Raw genomic sequence first — 19606 nt, 5'->3', positions numbered from 1 at the left:
GATCTCAAGAAACAGGAGATTAAAATACACAGAGTTGAATTACTTGCATATGACCTACATGACGCACCACAAAATCCAAGTTGCCTTTGGTGGCGAATCCCACTGTTCCCCGAGGTGCAATTATAGCGATGCAGATTTTGTACACATGAATTGGACATGCTCCACACTGCGTCGGTTTTAGGACGAGGTACTGGCGACTGTGGGTACCACATTGGGACGCACATTTGACTCGACTGTTGAGGTCTGTCTAATGGGGCTTTTTCCTTGACCACTCAAATCGAAGGTTGGGAACATCTTTATTGATCTCACCTTGGTCCTGGCCAGGAGGAGGATAGCGGTGGCCTGGAAGTACCTAGGTGGGACAGTGGTGGGGACATGGGGCAAAGGGACAGGTCCGAATTAGAGAGGAATCATGGGTTTGTGATGGTGCCCCATAGCGGAGAAGTGGAGGGAGGTCCTGGATGCCTGGGAGCACCCGAAGCACGATTCTGTTGGCAATGCGGGGGGTCAGGGTGAGATCGCGGCAGATGAGGGCATCCACATGTAGCCAGGGAGACTACTGAGAGGGAAGATTCCTGCTGACGATCCAGAGATTGGGAGGAACTGTAATGGAGCATTTTGACATGCCTCTAAATTGGAATGGGGTGTGAAAGGCATCTACCCCCCTAGTATCCCTACATTTAAACATGACCAGGATGGAAAGCTGTCAGGCAAGAATGTTGCTGGTGCGATACCCCAGACCACACCCGCCACATACACGAAGCTCACTCAGATCATTCCTAGATTATCTCATTATTTTGGCCACCCTGCACTAGTTCGTTGAAAGATAACTTAGTTAAGTTCCATAAAGGAGGCATCCCCTCAGAAGCTCCTTCCCAAATTAGGTTAGATCCTCTTAAAATCGTAGATACACAAAGGCTGGCTAGTGCATTGCATTGACACACTCCCCGACGGTTAACCTACAGATAAAGTTGCTGCATGCATTGTGATTGCTGCAGATCCTTGACAACACGTATTGGAGGGAATGGATATGCATAAAGATGCTCGAAGGTGTCGATTATTCGCACACTGTGTTGTACTTGAATGGGTGACGTGTGCAGTGCTGTGACTGTACTTGTCTAACTGCTACTATACTAAATGCCAATAAATGTACATGTTTTAAAACAATGAAGGCTGGCGCTGTTCTGTGATCAGCATGGTGTTTGTAAGCAATAACCTGATGTTCTCAATTTTTTTGTAATGTTCTAAACATCCTATATTTAACACTGTTGTGCAGCGTGTGACCTCTGACCATGCCCTACTGTCCCCTGACAAGAATAGTTTATTCTGTGTCCACTCACCGTTATCTCTGACATCCCCAGATACCCATTTCCGCTGTTGAGACCGATGTATGTAGAGATAAGTTGCTTCCTCTTCTGTGGAAAGTCGTACACAGACACTTCGACATTAATAGGGGCGTTTTGATTGTGGACTTCGACGACGACTGTTTCGCTGTTCTCCACCCGCAGGACACTTGGGGTGATCAGGATACATCTGTGGAAGCCAAAGCAATGCATTTACATTTTGTTTCTCCTGATATTGTTTGCTCCCATTAATACCCTCCCTTATCAGTGCTGTTGTTTACTGGTAGACTAGAGCAACTCACATACAGCAAGTCCCTGCAACGAACATTCATGACAAAGAAAAGTCCAGGTGACTCATTAAAGCATTTCTGTTGGGGACATTGAGGTCAATTAATTATTGTTGTTTTACTTGGATAAGGTTGGTGTAAGGGTCATGGATAGCTGTGCGATTTGTCTTTGGCTAGAGATATGTTAGTGTTTTGGGGAGAGTTAGAATCAGGCTAGAATGAAGAGAACACAATAAAGGGGTCACTGTGGAGGATTTCAGCCTGATTTTGAGTTTGGTGGCAAGGATGAATGCTTCACTTTCCGGGGGAGATTCTGATGTTGGAGAGGATGACTTTCTTCCACCACATTATCCTCTGGGTGAAAGTAACTCCCAGAGCTCATACAGTCTGCATTTTTTCTTTGCACTTTGTTTTTTGTGGAGTATGACCTTCTACAAGTACCATTATTTAAAGAAAAAAAACTGGATTGTTTGAGCGACACATCAAATCTTGAAACTTGAGATGGAACTGTTGAATTCTCCTTTGATTTTAACAATACGTCCTGAAATCAGAGTGCGTTCCATTACCATTCTCCTCAAAATCAGACCGAATGAATAAGTTAATAAGTTAAGCAGGAGTAGCCATGTCAGGAGTCTATCCTGTAATGGAACCACCATCTGGGACTGGCAGCAAGAGAAGTGGCTCATTTTCTTAAGCCAATAAACAGGGGGACATATTATAAAGCCTGGGCGATAAACTTATCGCCACTTTATCAGCAGGAAACTGCCGCTAAAGTGGCGATGATGGGCTTGATAATATGCTCTATGGAGTTCCAATTGAAGCTCATGTTAGATGTGAAGGACATCTAACATGAGCTTCGATTGGAATTCCATAGAGCATATTATCAAGCTCATTATTGCCACTTTAGCGGCAGTTTCCTGCCGATAAAGCGGCAATAATTTCATCGCCCAGGCTTGATAATATGCCCCAACATTTGCATGCAAATGTACCTCAAAATAGGAGGAGAATTTCCTTTCTAAATGGGAGTCATGATTTTTATAGCAGCCAGCCTTCATTAAAGGCACAGATACTGTGTTTTCTTTTTATTCTTTTTTTGGGCATTCATAGGGGGAGCTAGCAGAAGACCTCTGGGCCACTGCTTGCTCGCCCTGAGTGGGCTAACAATGGGATATCTTGCCAATTGCGAATCAGTTACAACACCAACTTAAGGGTCGACAATTCATCAATGGTAAGCGACCGCGTTCACAGTCAAAAACCATCAATACATTATTTCTCCAAATCACAAATGTGGGGAAGGATACCCCTTTCATAGTCGTCTTATTTGCGATTCCATAAGGATCGCAAAAACCCTTTTAAGCATCTGAAATCATTTTCGGACTCATGAAAGGGCTTTAAGAAACAAATTTTTTTTACCGTACGACTCAAAATGAGGTCCTAGTAACAACATGAGCATGATTGGCGTATATTTAATGAGGACCCCCTGAGTTCATAGAAAAATGATTCCTAGACCAGGGAAAAGTAAGCATTTGATATTTAACAATCTAGTACCAATCAGCCACTTCCTGTTTTTTAACTTTATATATGTTTGTATATGTAATGTGATCTATGTAATGTGATTTATGCCTCGTTGTTTAAGTCTAGTTTGCCGAAATTATACTTTTTTAACGTATATATTAAATTTGTAAATGTGATATTGTTCTTTTTAATCTCTAATAAATTGTTAAATTTAACAAGCATTTTTGTAGCTTAATTCCCTTCCATTTATTAAAATCTTTTTGATTATTTCTTATGGTTGCCTAGATTGTTAAATATCAAATACAACATGAGCATGATACACTTGACCCAAGAGAAACCACGGGCCACCCATGACCCAAAATAAAGCTGCCTAAAGCAAAGGGATCTGAATTCATAGATAGGTGTGGGCAAAATCCTTTCATTTCAATTTGAGGTAAACAGATCAAAAACTGGGGGCGATTCCGCTGTCCGAGGAAGCATGGACTGCAAACAACAAGGAATTGCTATGGCATTCAGTACTGTCAGGGGCGGGACTCACACTGACATCTCTCTTCAGATCAACTTTCCCAGTAAGGGAGCCTGTCAGTGGGGCTTACCTGCTAAAGCGCCAGGAGGACCCTGCAGGCCGAAGTGGGACAGTGCAGATCTTTCTTATAAGGCCAAGGGCCCGGCCAATGTATTTACCTTAGCCCAGCTAGTATTACATTCACAGAGCTCAGCCCCTCACATTGCTTCTTAAAGCAACTATACTAATTTGCTTTAGGACTTTTTCCTCCCACCCTAGCAGTAGAGGATCAGTCTGAATTCCGCTCCGCAGACGTTTTGCTTAGCGAGCTGGAAAATCACCCACCTCTACTCACTGTCATGAGGGCTGAAAAGGCACAGAAAAGGCACTCGTGATGCCACGAGCCGTATCATTCAAAGGATAGGAAAGCATTTGAGAATTGGTAAGTATAGATTGTTTTCATCACAGCCAGAAACAGATGCAGCAACACAGGCGGACTGGGGAAGAAAAAGTAGCAAAAATGCTTATATCAGCCAATTCCCTTTCTCTCCACACTCATTCTCTCTCTCTCTCTCTCTCTCTCTCTTTTTCCATCAATCTATGTTTTCTTCTCCCTCTCTGGTCTCTTTCTTTCCACCCCTTACCCTCTCTGTCTCTCTCTTTCTTGAAGCCCCCCTGTGGCTGCTGTAGTGAACCTTGGAGACCCGGGGATGGTGACAGAGGCACAAGAAGCACCCCTGGACTTTATAAATCAGTGTCAATTGCTCTTGCTCACCGCGAAAATGCCCGATTTAATAAAAGGCCAATTCGGGCCTGTGCAGCAGTGACAAGCAGTGATCAGTCATTGACTGAAGTAAGATAACAGACACCTATGCTTCATCGATACTCAGTGGCATTATATTTGCCATACAGTTATTGCCCTCAGGCACTGGAATTCTGTGGTAGTTTGCTCCAAATTATGTGTCAGTGGGACTAAATTATACAGCAATATATTTTGTAGAATAATGCAGCACATTTTGTGATGGTATTACTTCATTATTTTGTCATTTTTACAACTCGTAACACTGAGCAAAGGGTTCACCTCATTAGTACCAATTCAATGGCCAAATGCACAAATAACCAACTGAAAGGCTGACAGGTCACCTAGGGAACGGCTTTTCAATGTATGTAGATACCTGTCACTGCAGTTTAGTAATTTCTGATCGATTTGAGGTACAAACAATTTGTAAACTCTGAAGATTATGCAACAGATGACAGATTATGTGACAAGCGCAATGAATCCATATTAATGCAGAACATGCAGCTCCTGCGGAATCACATTATTCCAGTGGCCATGCTCATGGTGAACTGCTCAACACAGAATTACTAATAGTCACAAGCTAGCCCATGCACACAAAGTGCAAAGTGCAAAGTGCAAAAAAAATAAAAAGTGCAAAGTGCACAAAAGATTAGAACAACACAGTATGATATTACTTGTCAAGATTGGCTGTGTTTTGTCTGATATGAAATGCTGTCACCATCAGAAGATGTCGTGGGGATGACCCGTACATTTACACAGTGTTAAGTTGGCATGGGCTTATTAGAAGTTTAAACGCCATTTTTACTTTCCTGCTCTGCTTTGCACACGGCACGCACTTGCGCTAGTGTTTAGAGAACAGTGAGTATTTTGCTTCACATGAGAATAACTTGTTTTGCTGCATTTCTAAGCTGCTTCGATAGTTTAGCCTGTACAGTGTGAGCCGAGACCGTCAAGGTTATCTTAGACACTGTGGCTGTTGTTCTAACTGATCAGCGCACATTCTAGCAATAACACTCATGCGCCTGAGATCAAGGCATTAGAAATAAATATTTCAAACTAGCTCGTGTCTCCATTTCTCCCTGTTTTGTACTGGTATGATAGTAAAACGAAAGAGTGTTCCTGTTTCCCACCTTACCTGAGGCATCCTAAGTCGCATGTTCTGGGTTGACTAATCATTGGTGTATTTGCTATAGAACGAGGAACCAATGAGTCACTGATGCTAGTCTGGTAGGGGATGTTGGGAACTAAGGTAAGTTTTGGCACACCCTAATTCACTAAGGTCCTGAGTCTCTGTGCACAGTTTTGTGTAGGAACAAAAATCCCTGCAACATGGCACCCAACTCGGTTTGGTCGTATTTACAGGATGCTTGAGTAGTGCTTCTATCAGTCCTTAACCCCCTCACTATTGTTTCCGGTTAACAGTGGTGGCGGCTAAACCTACCTATAGTTACATAAGTCTTTACAAGCTTGAATATATCAAAACGGTTTCCTTTTGAATTACTACCCAGTTGTCCTACATAGTAATTGCATTGTACTTCTTCGTTCGGTGTCGTAATGGCTGACATAAATATACCGCAGCATAGTCGCATTGCGGTGCGCAATCATTTGTAGGCTTATAATGTCAGCTTGGAGGGCATGGCAGTAACTTTTGTGGTGAGTGCTGAGGTAGCATACCCTTTTGAGATTTTCTACTCATGGGTTACGTTTCCTGCTGTGGATGCGGCTACTCAGGTGTTTCTCACTTATACTCACACAGCCATGCCCGGGGAATATGTTCCTTATCGGACAAAGAAGGTTACGATTTCTGTTTGGCAGCACCGAGTTTGGTTTGATGGCGCCCTTTCCCATAGATTAACAGCGAGTAGATTGGGTCCTTTGGTCATTGCAGGCGCTTCATGGCCTGTTTTGGCTGGATTCACCCCGCATCCTCGTGTGGGGACTGTTCCCGTTGCTGACTTGAGGCCACTATATAACTCTGCAATTTGGGTTATTAGGACACTAGTCCAATATATTACCCGCAATTTCCAAATTACCTGTGCAGTACAGAATACCCACGGCTCTGCTTTGGTGGATAGTCTTGTGCGAAAAAGGTTTAAAACCACACTTGACATTTCCAATGTTTTTTTTGCCCACAACTTAACTGGTCTGAGTTCCCAGTGGACCAGTTTTACCAGTGGCGGTAAACAACACCAATTTCTATGCTTACCTATGGGCTATAGAAATAGTCCTGGTGTGTTTGCCGACCGTATCGTATCCCTTTTAGAGAGAGTCGACCCAGATGCGTGTTCGTATGTGGATGACATTTATCTCACAGACGACGAATTGTGGGCGCATCTGTGCCGCGTTGACCGCATAATTTGTTGTTTTGCAGACTTCGGTTGCAAATTCAACTTCGCAAATTCTCACATTGCAGAGTACACAGTGTTGTTCCTGGGCTATGAGCTCAACAATGGTAGAGATTTGGCTCCTCACTTCTTGGAGAAATGCGCACAGTGGCGTGCTCCTACAACTCTAAAAAAATTACAATCTTTTCTAGGATTTTTAAATTTCGGGCGTACTTACATTCCCGATTATGCCAAGCGTATCAAGCCACTGTATGCTTTGATACAACCTACTTTTACCAAATTGTGCTGGCTGCCTGAACATTCAGCCCTTCTTCAATCATTGCAGGCTGATATTCTAGAATCTAAATTCTTATTGACTCGTGATAACCACACCAACCTGGTGATCAGAATTGTCCCTGGGTTGGTGGGTTTCACTTACCTTACTTTTAACGAGGGTGACACAGTGCCAATCGCTTACAAGTCACACTTGTACACTTTGGCTGAATTGCGGTTTTCCACTGTGGAAAAAGTTTTGACAGCAGTGCAAATGACGATTCTGAAGGAAACACACATTGGTTGTTACCCTGTATCCTGCCTTGGAAGCAGTGATGAAAGCCAGTGTACCTAATTCTAAAGCTTTGCACCCACAGTGGATACAATGGGCCACATCTTTGACGTCTCTGGATGTCACGTTTATTTTTGATGCCTCATTGCAGTCTCAGGAGTACTTACAGTATGAATTTGTTCATCCTGCTCCTTTGACTATGCGTCCGTTGGAGGATTTCCATTTTATCATTTAAACTGACTGTTCTGCGCAAGTTGCGCATGGGTCTAAGCACGCATATATCTCAGCCTGCGCTATTTGGTGGGTACTATGGTGAATGGAGATTTCAAGTCCGATGTTGTGAATACACAGACATTAGGGGACTGTACCCCCCAATTGGCAGAGCTCCGTGCTCTTTTGCTTGCATTGGATTGCGCAGATACAGGTGTGACTACTCTTACTGTGAGTGACTATTATTACTGTGTCCAGTCTTACAATGACAATCTGTTCTTTTGGACTTAAAATGATTATCGAGACTCCAAAGGTAGCACAATAAAACATAAAATTATCTGGGTCCGAGTGGCTGAACTTAACGAGCGATTGTCACTCATGTATGTAATTCATACTCTTGGTCATCAGCGTGTGGGAGTTCACACTGTTGGAAATAGTTTGGCCAATGAGGCCGCAAAATCAGAAGTATCAACATATTTGGTTGCAGCAGTTACACGTTTCAAAAGTAAGATTGATGATGACATCTTGGCAGCTATTGCCGCTACTGAGAAGGGAAGTAAATGTCCTGCGGGATTTCCTTCAAAGTATTCTTATCACTTAAGTCCTGATGAAGTTCCTTATGTGAAAATACCCAACATTGGTGACAGATTGATTCCCAACGCGGACCGCAGGCCCTCACTGATTACAGCTGCCCATGAAGGTGTTGCGTCCGCGCCTGCAGGCGTTTCGGCTACTGTAACTCAGCTACAACTAAGTTTCTGGTGGTGGGGACTGTACAAACAGACGCGTGACTATGTCCTTCAATGCGATATTTGTCAGCAGATCAAGCCTTCGACTGCTGCGTGTCTGCCTCAGATACAGTTGTACATTTCTAATAAACCACTTGGGTGTGTTTATTTAGATCACTGCGGTCCTTTTTCCTCTGATACTGCGTATAAGTACATCTCAGTTGCAGTTGATTCATGCACACGCTTTGTTTGAGTGTGGCCACACCGCAGCGCTGATTCATGAACTGTCATAAGAGACTTGCATGTCTTTGTGGGAATTTTTGCCTGTGGCACCTTCCATTCGGACCAGGGTCCAGGGTTCGCCTCTAAGGCGTTACAAGGATACCATGAGTTCATTGGGGGTCCAAGTCAAATTTTCGTCTCCATACCGGCCTGAGGGTAATAGTGTTATGGAGTGAATGAACCATGATTTAAAGCAGTCATCGACAGCCCGAGTTATAGGCATTGGCAGGAACTGGCTAGCCCATCTCAATAGCGTACAACGTGCACTTAATAATCTCCCTAGAAGGTCTCTGGGTGGGCGGACCCAATACAAAATGCTCTTTGGTATCAAAATGTTCGTCCCGGACCTTGAAGGTCTGGATCGAGTGGCGGCCGCTGCTCCCTTTGACGTAGATGAACATTGTCATGTTTTACAGAATCTACAAAAGATGAGAGACAGTCTTGCAAAGGAACACTTGCCCTCCACATCTGATGCTGCGTTGCAGATCCCGGTAGTTGGCTGGCTACCCCGAGTTGGAGAACTGGTCCGAGAGAAGATCGAGAACAAGAAAGAGTTTGGCCCCTCGTATTGAGCTCCAGTTCCTGTACTTGGCATGCCAGGCACAAGAACACTCATTTTACTTCCACTTCCAGGTCGTAAAGAAAAAAGGTACATCTCCATTGACAATGTCAAACTACACAGAGTAGCCGATTCTCTTGTCCGGAACTACAGAGGAATTCTGTTTTGGTTCTGGCTCCTAGGAACAGGCCTGTGTTGCTTTCGAGATGCCTGCAATTTCGAGTCCTTTATTAATTAATATTCCTGATAATGTTCTTAATGATACTGAATATACTTACCCCACTGACTTATCGATGCCCGATTTGCAAACCCGTGTGGCCAATGAGTCTAGATTTTCATTTGACACTAACTCTACCACATCAAAGTCCCCTTCAACGATTTCTGTTTTTGCACACTGGTTTAGTAAACATTATTTGATTGCTCCTTGGACATAAATCTGGCTGGTCCTTTTTTCAATTTTTTGGTTCATGTCAATTGGATTTGTGGTGTATTTCTTCCGCCTTGTGAATGGCCACTACATTGTGATTCGGCCAATTAATGGAACTTTGGCTCCCCACTCTTCCTCCCACATCCACTGATTATGGAGAGACTTGGCCTTTGTGAATATTACTGCTTGGCCTGTTTTGGATGGGATTGTACGGGACGCTGTTAAATTTCAGATACACGGTCCCACAGAGGTTATAAATGTCCCAAATGTACTGAGAGTATCCATGGGGGATGTCATTAAACAAAATATTCGTTCTGATGATTGGGATATTCAAGCCGTGGAGGCTTTGTTTTCAGATTTGAAATACTATGCTGCCTTTGATGCTGAGGATTTATATTTACATTCTGTTAATTACGGGGATTTATACTGTTACCAGCATTTTGGAAATCATTTCCTGCACAAGGCGAACACAAGAAGAAATGTAGTTAATTATACCCAATGGGAACATTATCCCGCTCCTATAGAAGGCAGCTCCTGTGCTCTTTTGAAGAGATACACATACTTTACTGATTTCAGTCAGTCAAATCTTAATGCATTTTATTTTAAATCGTCGGAAAAGTCCTTTTCCAAAGTTAGACTTACCCACACTAAATTGTTATATTCCAAGTCCTTCCTTGACCAATTGGCTATTGGGGGCTACGAACTGTGGAAAGAAAGTATTGATCTTAAATCATTTTTTGGTTCTAAAAGTTGGCAGGTGCAATGCACTGAGGCTTTGCATTGTGCATGTCTCATCCCGAAACATATGTTGTTTTTGAATTCGACTACTTCACAAACCACTTGCTTTGGATTGGCTACATCTAAAAAATTAAATGCATCTTCTATTCCTGAATTAGAAGAATATCCCGGTTGGGATAATTATACTGGTTTGTCCATTAGAGAATTACAGACCATGATGCTGAATTATTCATTTAACATTTCCAGCATGGATCCTAAGGGTTGGTTGCTTTGGCACAGAAGTGCTGGTTCCTGTCAATGTCGTTTTCTGGGTTTGTCCCCTGGGTATACACAGATTAGGGCAGATTCCCGGTTTTTGAGTGATCATTCTGTAACAACTTACTCAGTAGAAAAAGCTGTGTCAGAGTTGGCTCAAACACTCCACTTTAACATCTGTTAAATTGCATTTGTCAAAACTGACAGATGATGTTGATCTGAATGACTTGGTGAAAGGTCCTGCAACTGGCAGATCCAAAAGATGGATTTATGCTGTTTACAACGAGGTTTGGAAAATGTCTCAGATTGAGGCTGCCTCGAGGTTGGGAGCTATTGATTAAGCTAATTTCGAAAAAGTGCTTGAAGTTATAGACAATAGCATTAACACGCTTTCTTCCCGCATTTACACACTGGATAATATAATTTCATCTGTGGTTGATATTGTGCAAGAAGATGTGTCTGTTTTGTTTCATGGCCAAAATCAACTGCGTTCCATCATGCAGTTTGCGTGGACTTTGCAAACATTGAAGGCAGGTTGAGTGCCTTGGGACTACATGAACACGTCCTCCTTGTTTGCTCCTTTCAATTTAACGGAAAAGCAACCGTTTCTGTCAATGAAAGATGCCACGTTTTCTATGTTGCATATTGAAAAGTTAGAACCTTTACCTTTTTCTGTTGCCGAATATAATTCTGCTGTGTGGCTTATCCACGGATTTGAATACACTCCCTTTTCCTCTAATCAAATTTGAGGCTTGCATGAAGTATTATGCCATTGGCAGATATGAACCATTAGACAGCGCTTATCTCTATGAAGCATGGTCTCTGCCATTTACATACAGATGCCTGAGGGAGGGTAAAGAAGTTTATTTGAATGGGGAAGATTGCACAACGAAGCCTGACCGTTCATTAGTGTGTTGAAATATTCAGATCCATGGCTCTTGCAACCAGAACGCGCCTAATCTGGCATGTGTTTTAAAAGGCACACCTACACCTGCTATCACACCGACATTCACATTACTAGCAAACGGTAGTTATTTACTATTGAATAATGAAGACTGTTGTGGGATGGTTTCAGGAATTCCTTATGTAGTTACAGTCTCCGAAAGAGTAGTTTGTTGTAAGAATTTCTTGTTTCCTCCTCCACATGGGAAGCTGGATGTTTCCATCTAGCCGTCGATTCCGACCTTGAAGGCAGAGTTCAACAAGCTGAGTCGAATCAGAGCTCTATTGTCCCAGAAAGAAGTTGCCCTCACATCTGCTCATGAAACATTTGTCCTTTATGTGGCCAACACCTGCACAGAAGTGCATGCTTTATTGAATACTGATTTGCCTTTGCATTTCGGGGAGTTAATGCATACTATCTTGAATGCATCCTCGACCACGGGGCTGGCTCACTTTTTAAAGTTGTTAGTAGTGGCCTTGTCACTTCCTTCCAAACTATATTTGGTGTGTTCCCGGCATTTTTTCATTCGATTTTTTTCCAGCCTCCTTGGTGGATTTTCCTTAATGCTCGCTCTGTTGGCCGGTGTGCTCCTATTACTTTTTGTATTTAAAAACGGATGCACATCGTGTGGCTCACGACAATATGTCCCGACTGTTGTTGCTGCGCAACTGAATGCTTAGCTATTATGGAGCGCTGCCTCTGGCTACATTGAGTGCGGCTTATGGATTATCGTTTCGATTTTCCTTTTTCACATGCGTCCAGCCTGTCTTTCATTGCCTGAGCTGTGATTCTGACTGGTCCCTGGATTTGTGTCTTTGCAGTACGGTGTCTCCCAATGTGGATTATGATCAGCTGATGAGCCCCTTAGTTGCTCATGAATTGCTCTGTTCTGGCGGAGGGATTGTGGCCTTTGCAGTGATGCATGGAGTCTTGTGACATTGGAATGTTTTTACAGCGGCGCATGATTTCTTGGCACGCAGTTACATTGAAGAGAACCCGAGTTGTCCTCTGATGGTGCTAGAGGCTCCGGTGATTAAAGAACATGTATGTTTATTCCCTTTATTGAATTGGATGGCTGAATTGTTTTCAGATGAGAACAATGACTTCCTATTGGAGGCTGTTGCAACGTATTGTGCATACACTCTGTTGGAGTGAGACAGTGTTACTTCTCTCTCTTTCTGTTCCCCGACTGACATCAGGAGTTGAACAGCGGATTTTTTTCCTTCTCTCTTTTCCCTTATGGTTTTGATTAAATCCTGAGAGATTAATTTAATTGGTGGAACTATTTCCAAATTCGGAGTTTACTCCCGTTTTCTCTATTGTGACAAATTTGAACTTGACTCTGACTCTAGAACTTGGACTCTGCATTCCTAATTTGACCCTATTACTTCCACCTGCTCCGATCAAGGGAGGGTGTCATGGGGATGACCCGTACATTTACACAGTGTTAAGTTGGCATGGGCTTATTAGAAGTTTAAACGCCATTTTTACTTTCCTGCTCTGCTTTGCACACGGCACGCACTTGCGCTAGTGTTTAGAGAACAGTGAGTATTTTGCTTCACATGAGAATAACTTGTTTTGCTGCATTTCTAAGCTGCTTCAATAGTTTAGTCTGTACAGTGTGAGCCGAGACCGTCAAGGTTATCTTAGACACTGTGGCTGTTGTTCTAACTGATCAGCGCACGTTCTAGCCATGACAAACATGCAGCTGTGGCCACCTCTGATATTGGCGTGTTTAATAATGCACTGCGTAGGCATGATCACACACACTTGGAGAACATTCGTATGCGGAGAGCTTGTGCAGAATCTGATGTGATCCACTTCTGCTAAATACCAGAGGTATGGGGCCGCCTATGTAAGCCTATGAGACCTTCTATTAGTTCTAAAATAACCTACTAGCAAGGGAGGGTGACATCTAGGTATATGTAAAACCTGTTTCCAGTTAGCATTATAACATGCTTTCTCCCTTTTGTATTCTATGGAATAGTAACTATGCTGACAATATTTGTTTCTCATAATATGTTTGCTTGTATTTGCTAAAGTACTGCGCCTGAGATCACGGCGTTAGAAATAAATATTTCAAACTAGCTCTAGTCTCCATTTACTCCCTGTTTTAGACTGGTATGATAGTATAACGAAAGAGTGTTTCTGTTTTCCACCTTACCTGAGGTATCCTAAGTTGCATGTTCTGGGTTGACTAATCATTGGTGTATTTGCTATAGGAGGAGGAACCAATGAGTCACTGATGCTAGTCTGGTAGGGAATGTTGGGAACTAAGGTTAGTTTTGGCACACCCTAATTCACTAAGGTCCTGAGTCTCTGTGCACAGTTCTGTGTAGGAACGGAAATCCCTGCAACAAAGACCTATCAATAATTCAAAAAGAAGCAAATTACATCTTTAAACAGTAAATGTAAGAAAATGGAGAACGGTAAAATTAGCTGGTAAAAGGTAACAAAACGCCACAGATTCAAAACAGATGCCTTGAAGATTCTACCACCCAGCATTCAAATGTATTGTGTTTCATGAAGTGGATCAATTTACACAAGTAACTAACTCCCCCTCTGGCTGCCCAGTCCTGGCACATCATTGAGTAATACATATATCAGGAATCTTGCTTAGAAAGCTCTCATAACTGCTTCTTGAAAAGAACGATGCTGCATTTAAGTCAGGAAAGCATATGAATAGTTCAAGGATTAATTTTTTTGGGCTGGGCTCCTCAATTTTTAAATCAAAATACATTTATTTAATTTTTCATAAAACAAAAAAGACAGAAATTTGACATTGGGTTAAAATGTGAGCTGGGTCTATAAATAAAATTGTATTCACAAGTGAGACACAGACTAACAAAATGATTAAATAATATTTTGTTATTTTTGTCCCATCTTTCCCTTGGCTCCATTGTGGTTGGGATCACACTTCCCGTGCTTTTTATGCACTGAAAAATGTAAGCAGGGAGTGAATTGGTGTCTTCACACATGTTGCAGTATACATGGTCATAATCTGACAATAATCTTTTACCTGGCAGCAGCAATCTGCAGGCATCGGGTGGGGCAGCAGAGTGATCATTCTCTCTTTCAGCGTGAAGCTTAGCTTTGAAGTGGCTAGCGGGGCAGGGATGGATAACTGCCAAATTTTCCAGGTCCCTGCATGCTGGGCTGCTCCAGTCAAGGTTTTCTAGGTCTCAGCTGTAGACAGCGAATGCGCTGTCTTAAAGCGACATGCTGTATCCACTTTGTGGGCTTCAGCCTACCATAGACTTCCCATTTGCTGGATACATCATCATTCTCCTATTCTTTCCCCCCAATTGTCCATACCATGCATTTGTCATGCGTCTTCCTGTGTTTACCTCTGCCCAAGAGCAGGAACCAAGAAATCTATCCCACCACTATCCCTCATTTTATGACCATTTTAGGAACTTCTTTCTTCTTGGTTCATGAGCCCTCCTCAGGAGCGCTGTTTTTTTCATTCGCTTCAAGCACTGGTTTTTTTTCTTATCACATCTTTTCATTCTCTCTGAGCACCATATCACTCCCCCTTTATTTTCTTGATTTACAAGCCCTCCTTAGGAGAGCTGCTGTTTTTATTCGCTCCAGGCACTGTTATTTTTCATATCCCGTCCCGCTTTTTGTTAATTCGGACCGCCATATCACTTCCCCTTTTTAGGTCTCGCCTAGGCAGCGCATGTGCTGTCCCTCCGAGACATCAAGTAATTAGTATATTTTTGGAAACTTCACCTACTCCACCTTGTGGCTTTTTATTGGTTTGTTTGCTTGTCTGCTTCAATCTCTTCATTTTCACAGGCTAATGCGATTTTTAGTTCCTCCTTTATTTGTTTGGGATCGCCTATGCAGCACCGCCTAACTACTGTAAACATGCTGCTAGTGGAATGAAGTGTTTGTCTTGGAACTTTTTCGTTTTTCGTTGTTCTTGAAGGGCTTTCCCCTCCCTGCTTTTGCAGGCCATGCTCTCCCGCAAAGTTTATTATTTAGCCCAGCAGCTCATCGCTAATAATGGCCACAGGCTTTCCTTTTGTTTCCATGAGATGCGTGGTAGCCGTGATTGCTTCGAAAGTTAAGAAATGGAAAATCTTTTCTATTTTTTTACTTTCCCTAAACCAGATGTCATTTCTTCGCAGCCACAATGCGGGTGGTGCTTCTCTGCTTGGCTTTCCAGCAGCGGCCCAGCTCCTGTGTCATATCGGGCTCCCACAGCGCACTTCTGCCTTCCTGTCATGTTTGTGTGTGCAAGGAGGCAGCTGCAGCACCTCACCGGTTGCACGTTCCTAAGGCTGAAGGAACCAGGGGGCATATTACCAACGATTAGCGATATTTATCGCTAACTAGGCTTAGCAACACATTTTTTATCGCTAAGCATCGCCGGAAATTATCGCTGAGATAACGTGCTATTAGCAATGTTTATCTCCAAAGCGATAATTTTTCCGGCGATAGCGTGAATATCGCTGAGAATACAGCGATATTCACGCCTTAGCGACAAAATGCTTTTAGCCATGTTATCCTCCTCCCATTGTATAACATGGCTAAGAACTGGTCAGAGCAGGCGTTAGTTTTTGGCGATAGAGGGAATATTTCCATCGCTATGCCTGCCTTGCTAATAGGCGATAGCGACGTTTGCGACTGCTTTCAGTCGCTAACAGGTTGGGTACGCCCACTTTGCATGTCATTAGCGATAAATATCGCTGACATGCAAAGCGGGACCCAAACCGCTTGCTATCGCCTAAAGCTGTCGATAACTGCTGTTAGCGAAGGCTTGCTAATAGAGCAATAGAATTATCGCCGCTTAGTGGCTGAAAACGGCCACTAAAGCGGCGATAATTGCCTATCGCCCTGCTTGGTAATATGCCCCCAGATTTTTATTCCATCTGTGTCCCGGCAGCAGCAGGAGAAATTATGGGAGCATTCTCAGAAGCCCCGGGAGTTACACAAGCAACAGGAGCAGCTCCGCAAACCCTCCAACAGCGAGCCGCACTCTCAACAGTAAGGGCCACAGTCACACAGGGAGCCAGCTCTCTGCAGCCGCACCATATTGTTGTTTCACATTGGATTCCTTGTTCTTTCAGTCATCGGCTCTTTACGATAGAGAGGTATTCTGTGCTCTCACCCCTCGCACAGGTTCTCCTCAATTTTGTTTATTTAGGAGGATGTTACTGCTCGACCCGGTTTTGTTTACGTCTTGCAGCATGTACAAACTATTCTTCCATGTTGTTTGTTTTCGTCAGGCCAGTGACCCCTGTGACCGTATTCATTGCGTTTTGTAATGTGCATGCACTTTCAAACAAAGAAAAACATTCCGATTTTGTCTGGTAAAATAACGTAATTACTGAGCAACTTCTACAAAGAAATATTACTAGTGGCATATTCCAGGTGATCCATTTGCAAATCAAAAGGACGTGTGTAGTAAGCGCACATGATATTTTGAGTAAAACAATAAAATGTATTTACTTGGAGGCATGTTTAACATGCAGTAATTACGAGACGGTAACTTTGAATCTAGTTTCCTATCAAAGGGAAAACACATAAAAGACCAGGGGGCATATTACCAAGCATGAGCGAAAAATATCGCTCAGCTTGGTTAGCAGCCGAAATTATATCGCCGAGCATCGCCGATTTTTATCGCTTAGGAGCCTTGATATTATCAAGGTTTATCGCCTAAGCGATAAAAATCGGCCGAAATGCATGAATATCGCAGTAAAGTCTGCGATATTCATGCATTATCGAGCAAATGCTCTTAGCCATGTTATTCACCTACCATTGGATAACATGGCTAAGAACTGCTCAGGGGCAGGCATTAGCTTTTCTCCAAAAGTTGGTAAAAGGAGATAGCGATGTTAGCGACTGTTTCCAGTCGCTAACATCTTGGCACGCCCACTTTGCATGTCATTAGTGATAAATATCGCTGACATGCAAAACGGGGCCCAAAATGGTCGCTATGTCCTACTAGCTGTTGCTAACTGGTGTTAGCGACAGCTAGGTAATAGGGAGATAAAATTATCTCCGCTTTCTTGGCTTTTAAAGCCAAAAAAGCGGAGATAAACCCCCCTGATAATATGCCCCCAGATGCTATTTTATTGCAGCCTTTTGTTGCCCTTATCGACAGTTCATTTCAAAGTGTTCACACCATGTGCAAGATATTTTATGGGTGCCCCAGGAAGGAGGCAGCCCTGTTGAGATAAGGATCAGGAATTAAACACATCTGCTTCTCAGACTATTTTTTCCATGTGGTGTAATAAGCAGAAAATAAACAGTGCTTTTAAAGTGGTGCTTCGTTTCACTACATAAACCAAAACATTCCGATTTGGTCTACGCAAGGGTGCTTTATTTTCAACCCACATTTATGGCTGCTTTTTGTGGAACATGTTTTGCTTTGACAAACTTTCATTTATTTGCAGCCTGCACAAATGAATTCTCATGTCAGAGCTGCGTTTATTTCATGAGTGCTGCCCTCTATTTTTCTAAACTAATTTTCATTCAATTGTTCACACACAATCAAGGTCTTTCGATTAGACATAAGGTTGCTTTCTTTATGGGACATATGCCATCCTTCAAAGCTGGTCTTTGTAGCTCTTCACTGCACGTGGGCGGGGGTAGGGGGCATGAAGTGTTAACATGTTACAGCCCCACGACCTTCGGGTGGAACGACTGCATGGCACGGATTGACATTCAGTGTTACCCTCAGTAAGTTTGAGAGGATGCGGTTAGGGTCTTTACTGAATCCGTGCACTTGGGCATAGTGCCAATATCGGCGCACTCACCAGACCGCTCGGGTAACATGCATTTCGCAGAAATAAGCAGACAAGACAACTTGTTGTTGGAGAAAAGTAGCTGCAGGTTTATTAGCATACACACATGCCAACAAGGTGGGTTATCTTACAGACGATCCAAAGGCAAGCCGCCCCTCGCAGCCTACCACCTGATGGGCCAATATGCAACGTGGCCTTAGCCAATCGTTGCTTAGCGGTTGTGGTGAGGAGATAGCCCCTCCCATATCCGGTGAACCATTGGTTCACCCTCTTGCTCACGCCCCCCCTACGAGGGGCGGAGCATTCAAACGACCCCCGGTTGTACAGGTTTCCAACCGCCCAGAGGATAGCGGGGCGCCGTCGCACTCCCAGGGTCCACACCACAGACTTCCTGTGGATATTAGGCCTCAGCATCCTTTGTGCTCCTGAAGAGGGTACTCCCGGGTACCTTTCTGCCTCTGGATCGCCCTGTAACTCCGCCTGCAACACAAATGAGAAAATATTAGAAGACATTTCCCCCCCACCCTGAAAGCACCGGGTATGTGGTAGGGAGGGAAACGGCGTCAGGGTGAGGGGACAGCGGACAAAGAGGCCGCTAGGTGGGCGGGGGAGGAATATATACTCTCCCCCGCCCACACCAGGCCGGAAGTGATGCGCGGCACCCTTTGGGGTCTCGTAGCGCTGGGCTGCCCTGTGTGCCATCTTGTGGCACTATGGGGGCCACCCTCTTACTTGTGTCCCCTGCGCGGGACGTGTCGGTCGGCCTGCATAGTGCCAATATCGGCCCACTCACCAGCCCGCTCGGGGCAACATGCATGTCGCAGAAATAAGCAGACAAGACAACTTATTTTTGGAGAAAAGTAGCTGCAGGTTTATTAGCATATACACATGCCAACAAGGTGGGTTATCTTACAGACGATCCAAAGGCAAGCCGCCCCTCGCAGCCTACCACCTGATGGGCCAATATGCAACGTGGCCTTAGCCAATCGTTGCTTAGCGGTTGTGGTGAGGAGATAGCCCCTCCCATTTCCGGTGAACCATTGGTACACCCTCTTGCTCACCCCCCCTACGAGGGGTGGAGCGTTCAAGCGACCCCCGGTTGTACAGGTTTCCAACCGCCCGTAGGATAGCGGGGCGCCGTCGCACCCCCAGGGTCCACCGCACAGACTTCCTGGGGATATTAGGCCTCAGCATCCTTTGGGCTCCTGAAGATGGTAATCCCGGGTACCTTTCCGCCTCTGGATCGCCCTGTAACTCCACCACAGCCCTGGGTGTGGCGACCGTCGCAGCCAGGGCCCCCCACCAAGGCCGGCATTCCTCTTCCTATTTCTAGCAAGTACATTCTAGGGCCTCTCCCCTAACCAGCAT

General features: G+C 44.0%; 1 protein-coding gene across 1 annotated transcript in view; it reads right to left on the bottom strand.

Moving 5' to 3' along the window:
• The window catches only part of LOC147748679 (A.superbus venom factor 1-like), a 1557217-nt gene that overhangs the window by 1461202 nt on the left and 76409 nt on the right, over positions 1-19606 (bottom strand). Inside the window, exon 2 of the mRNA XM_086963549.1 lies at positions 1341-1533. Coding sequence (XP_086819675.1) covers positions 1341-1533 — 193 coding nt within the window. The remainder of the gene's footprint in view (positions 1-1340; positions 1534-19606) is intronic.

This window comes from Lissotriton vulgaris, chromosome 1_1, assembly GCF_964263255.1.
Source record: "Lissotriton vulgaris chromosome 1_1, aLisVul1.2, whole genome shotgun sequence".
NCBI classification, from domain to species: Eukaryota; Metazoa; Chordata; class Amphibia; order Caudata; family Salamandridae; genus Lissotriton; species Lissotriton vulgaris.
This window is presented reverse-complemented; position numbering and strand designations above follow the sequence as displayed.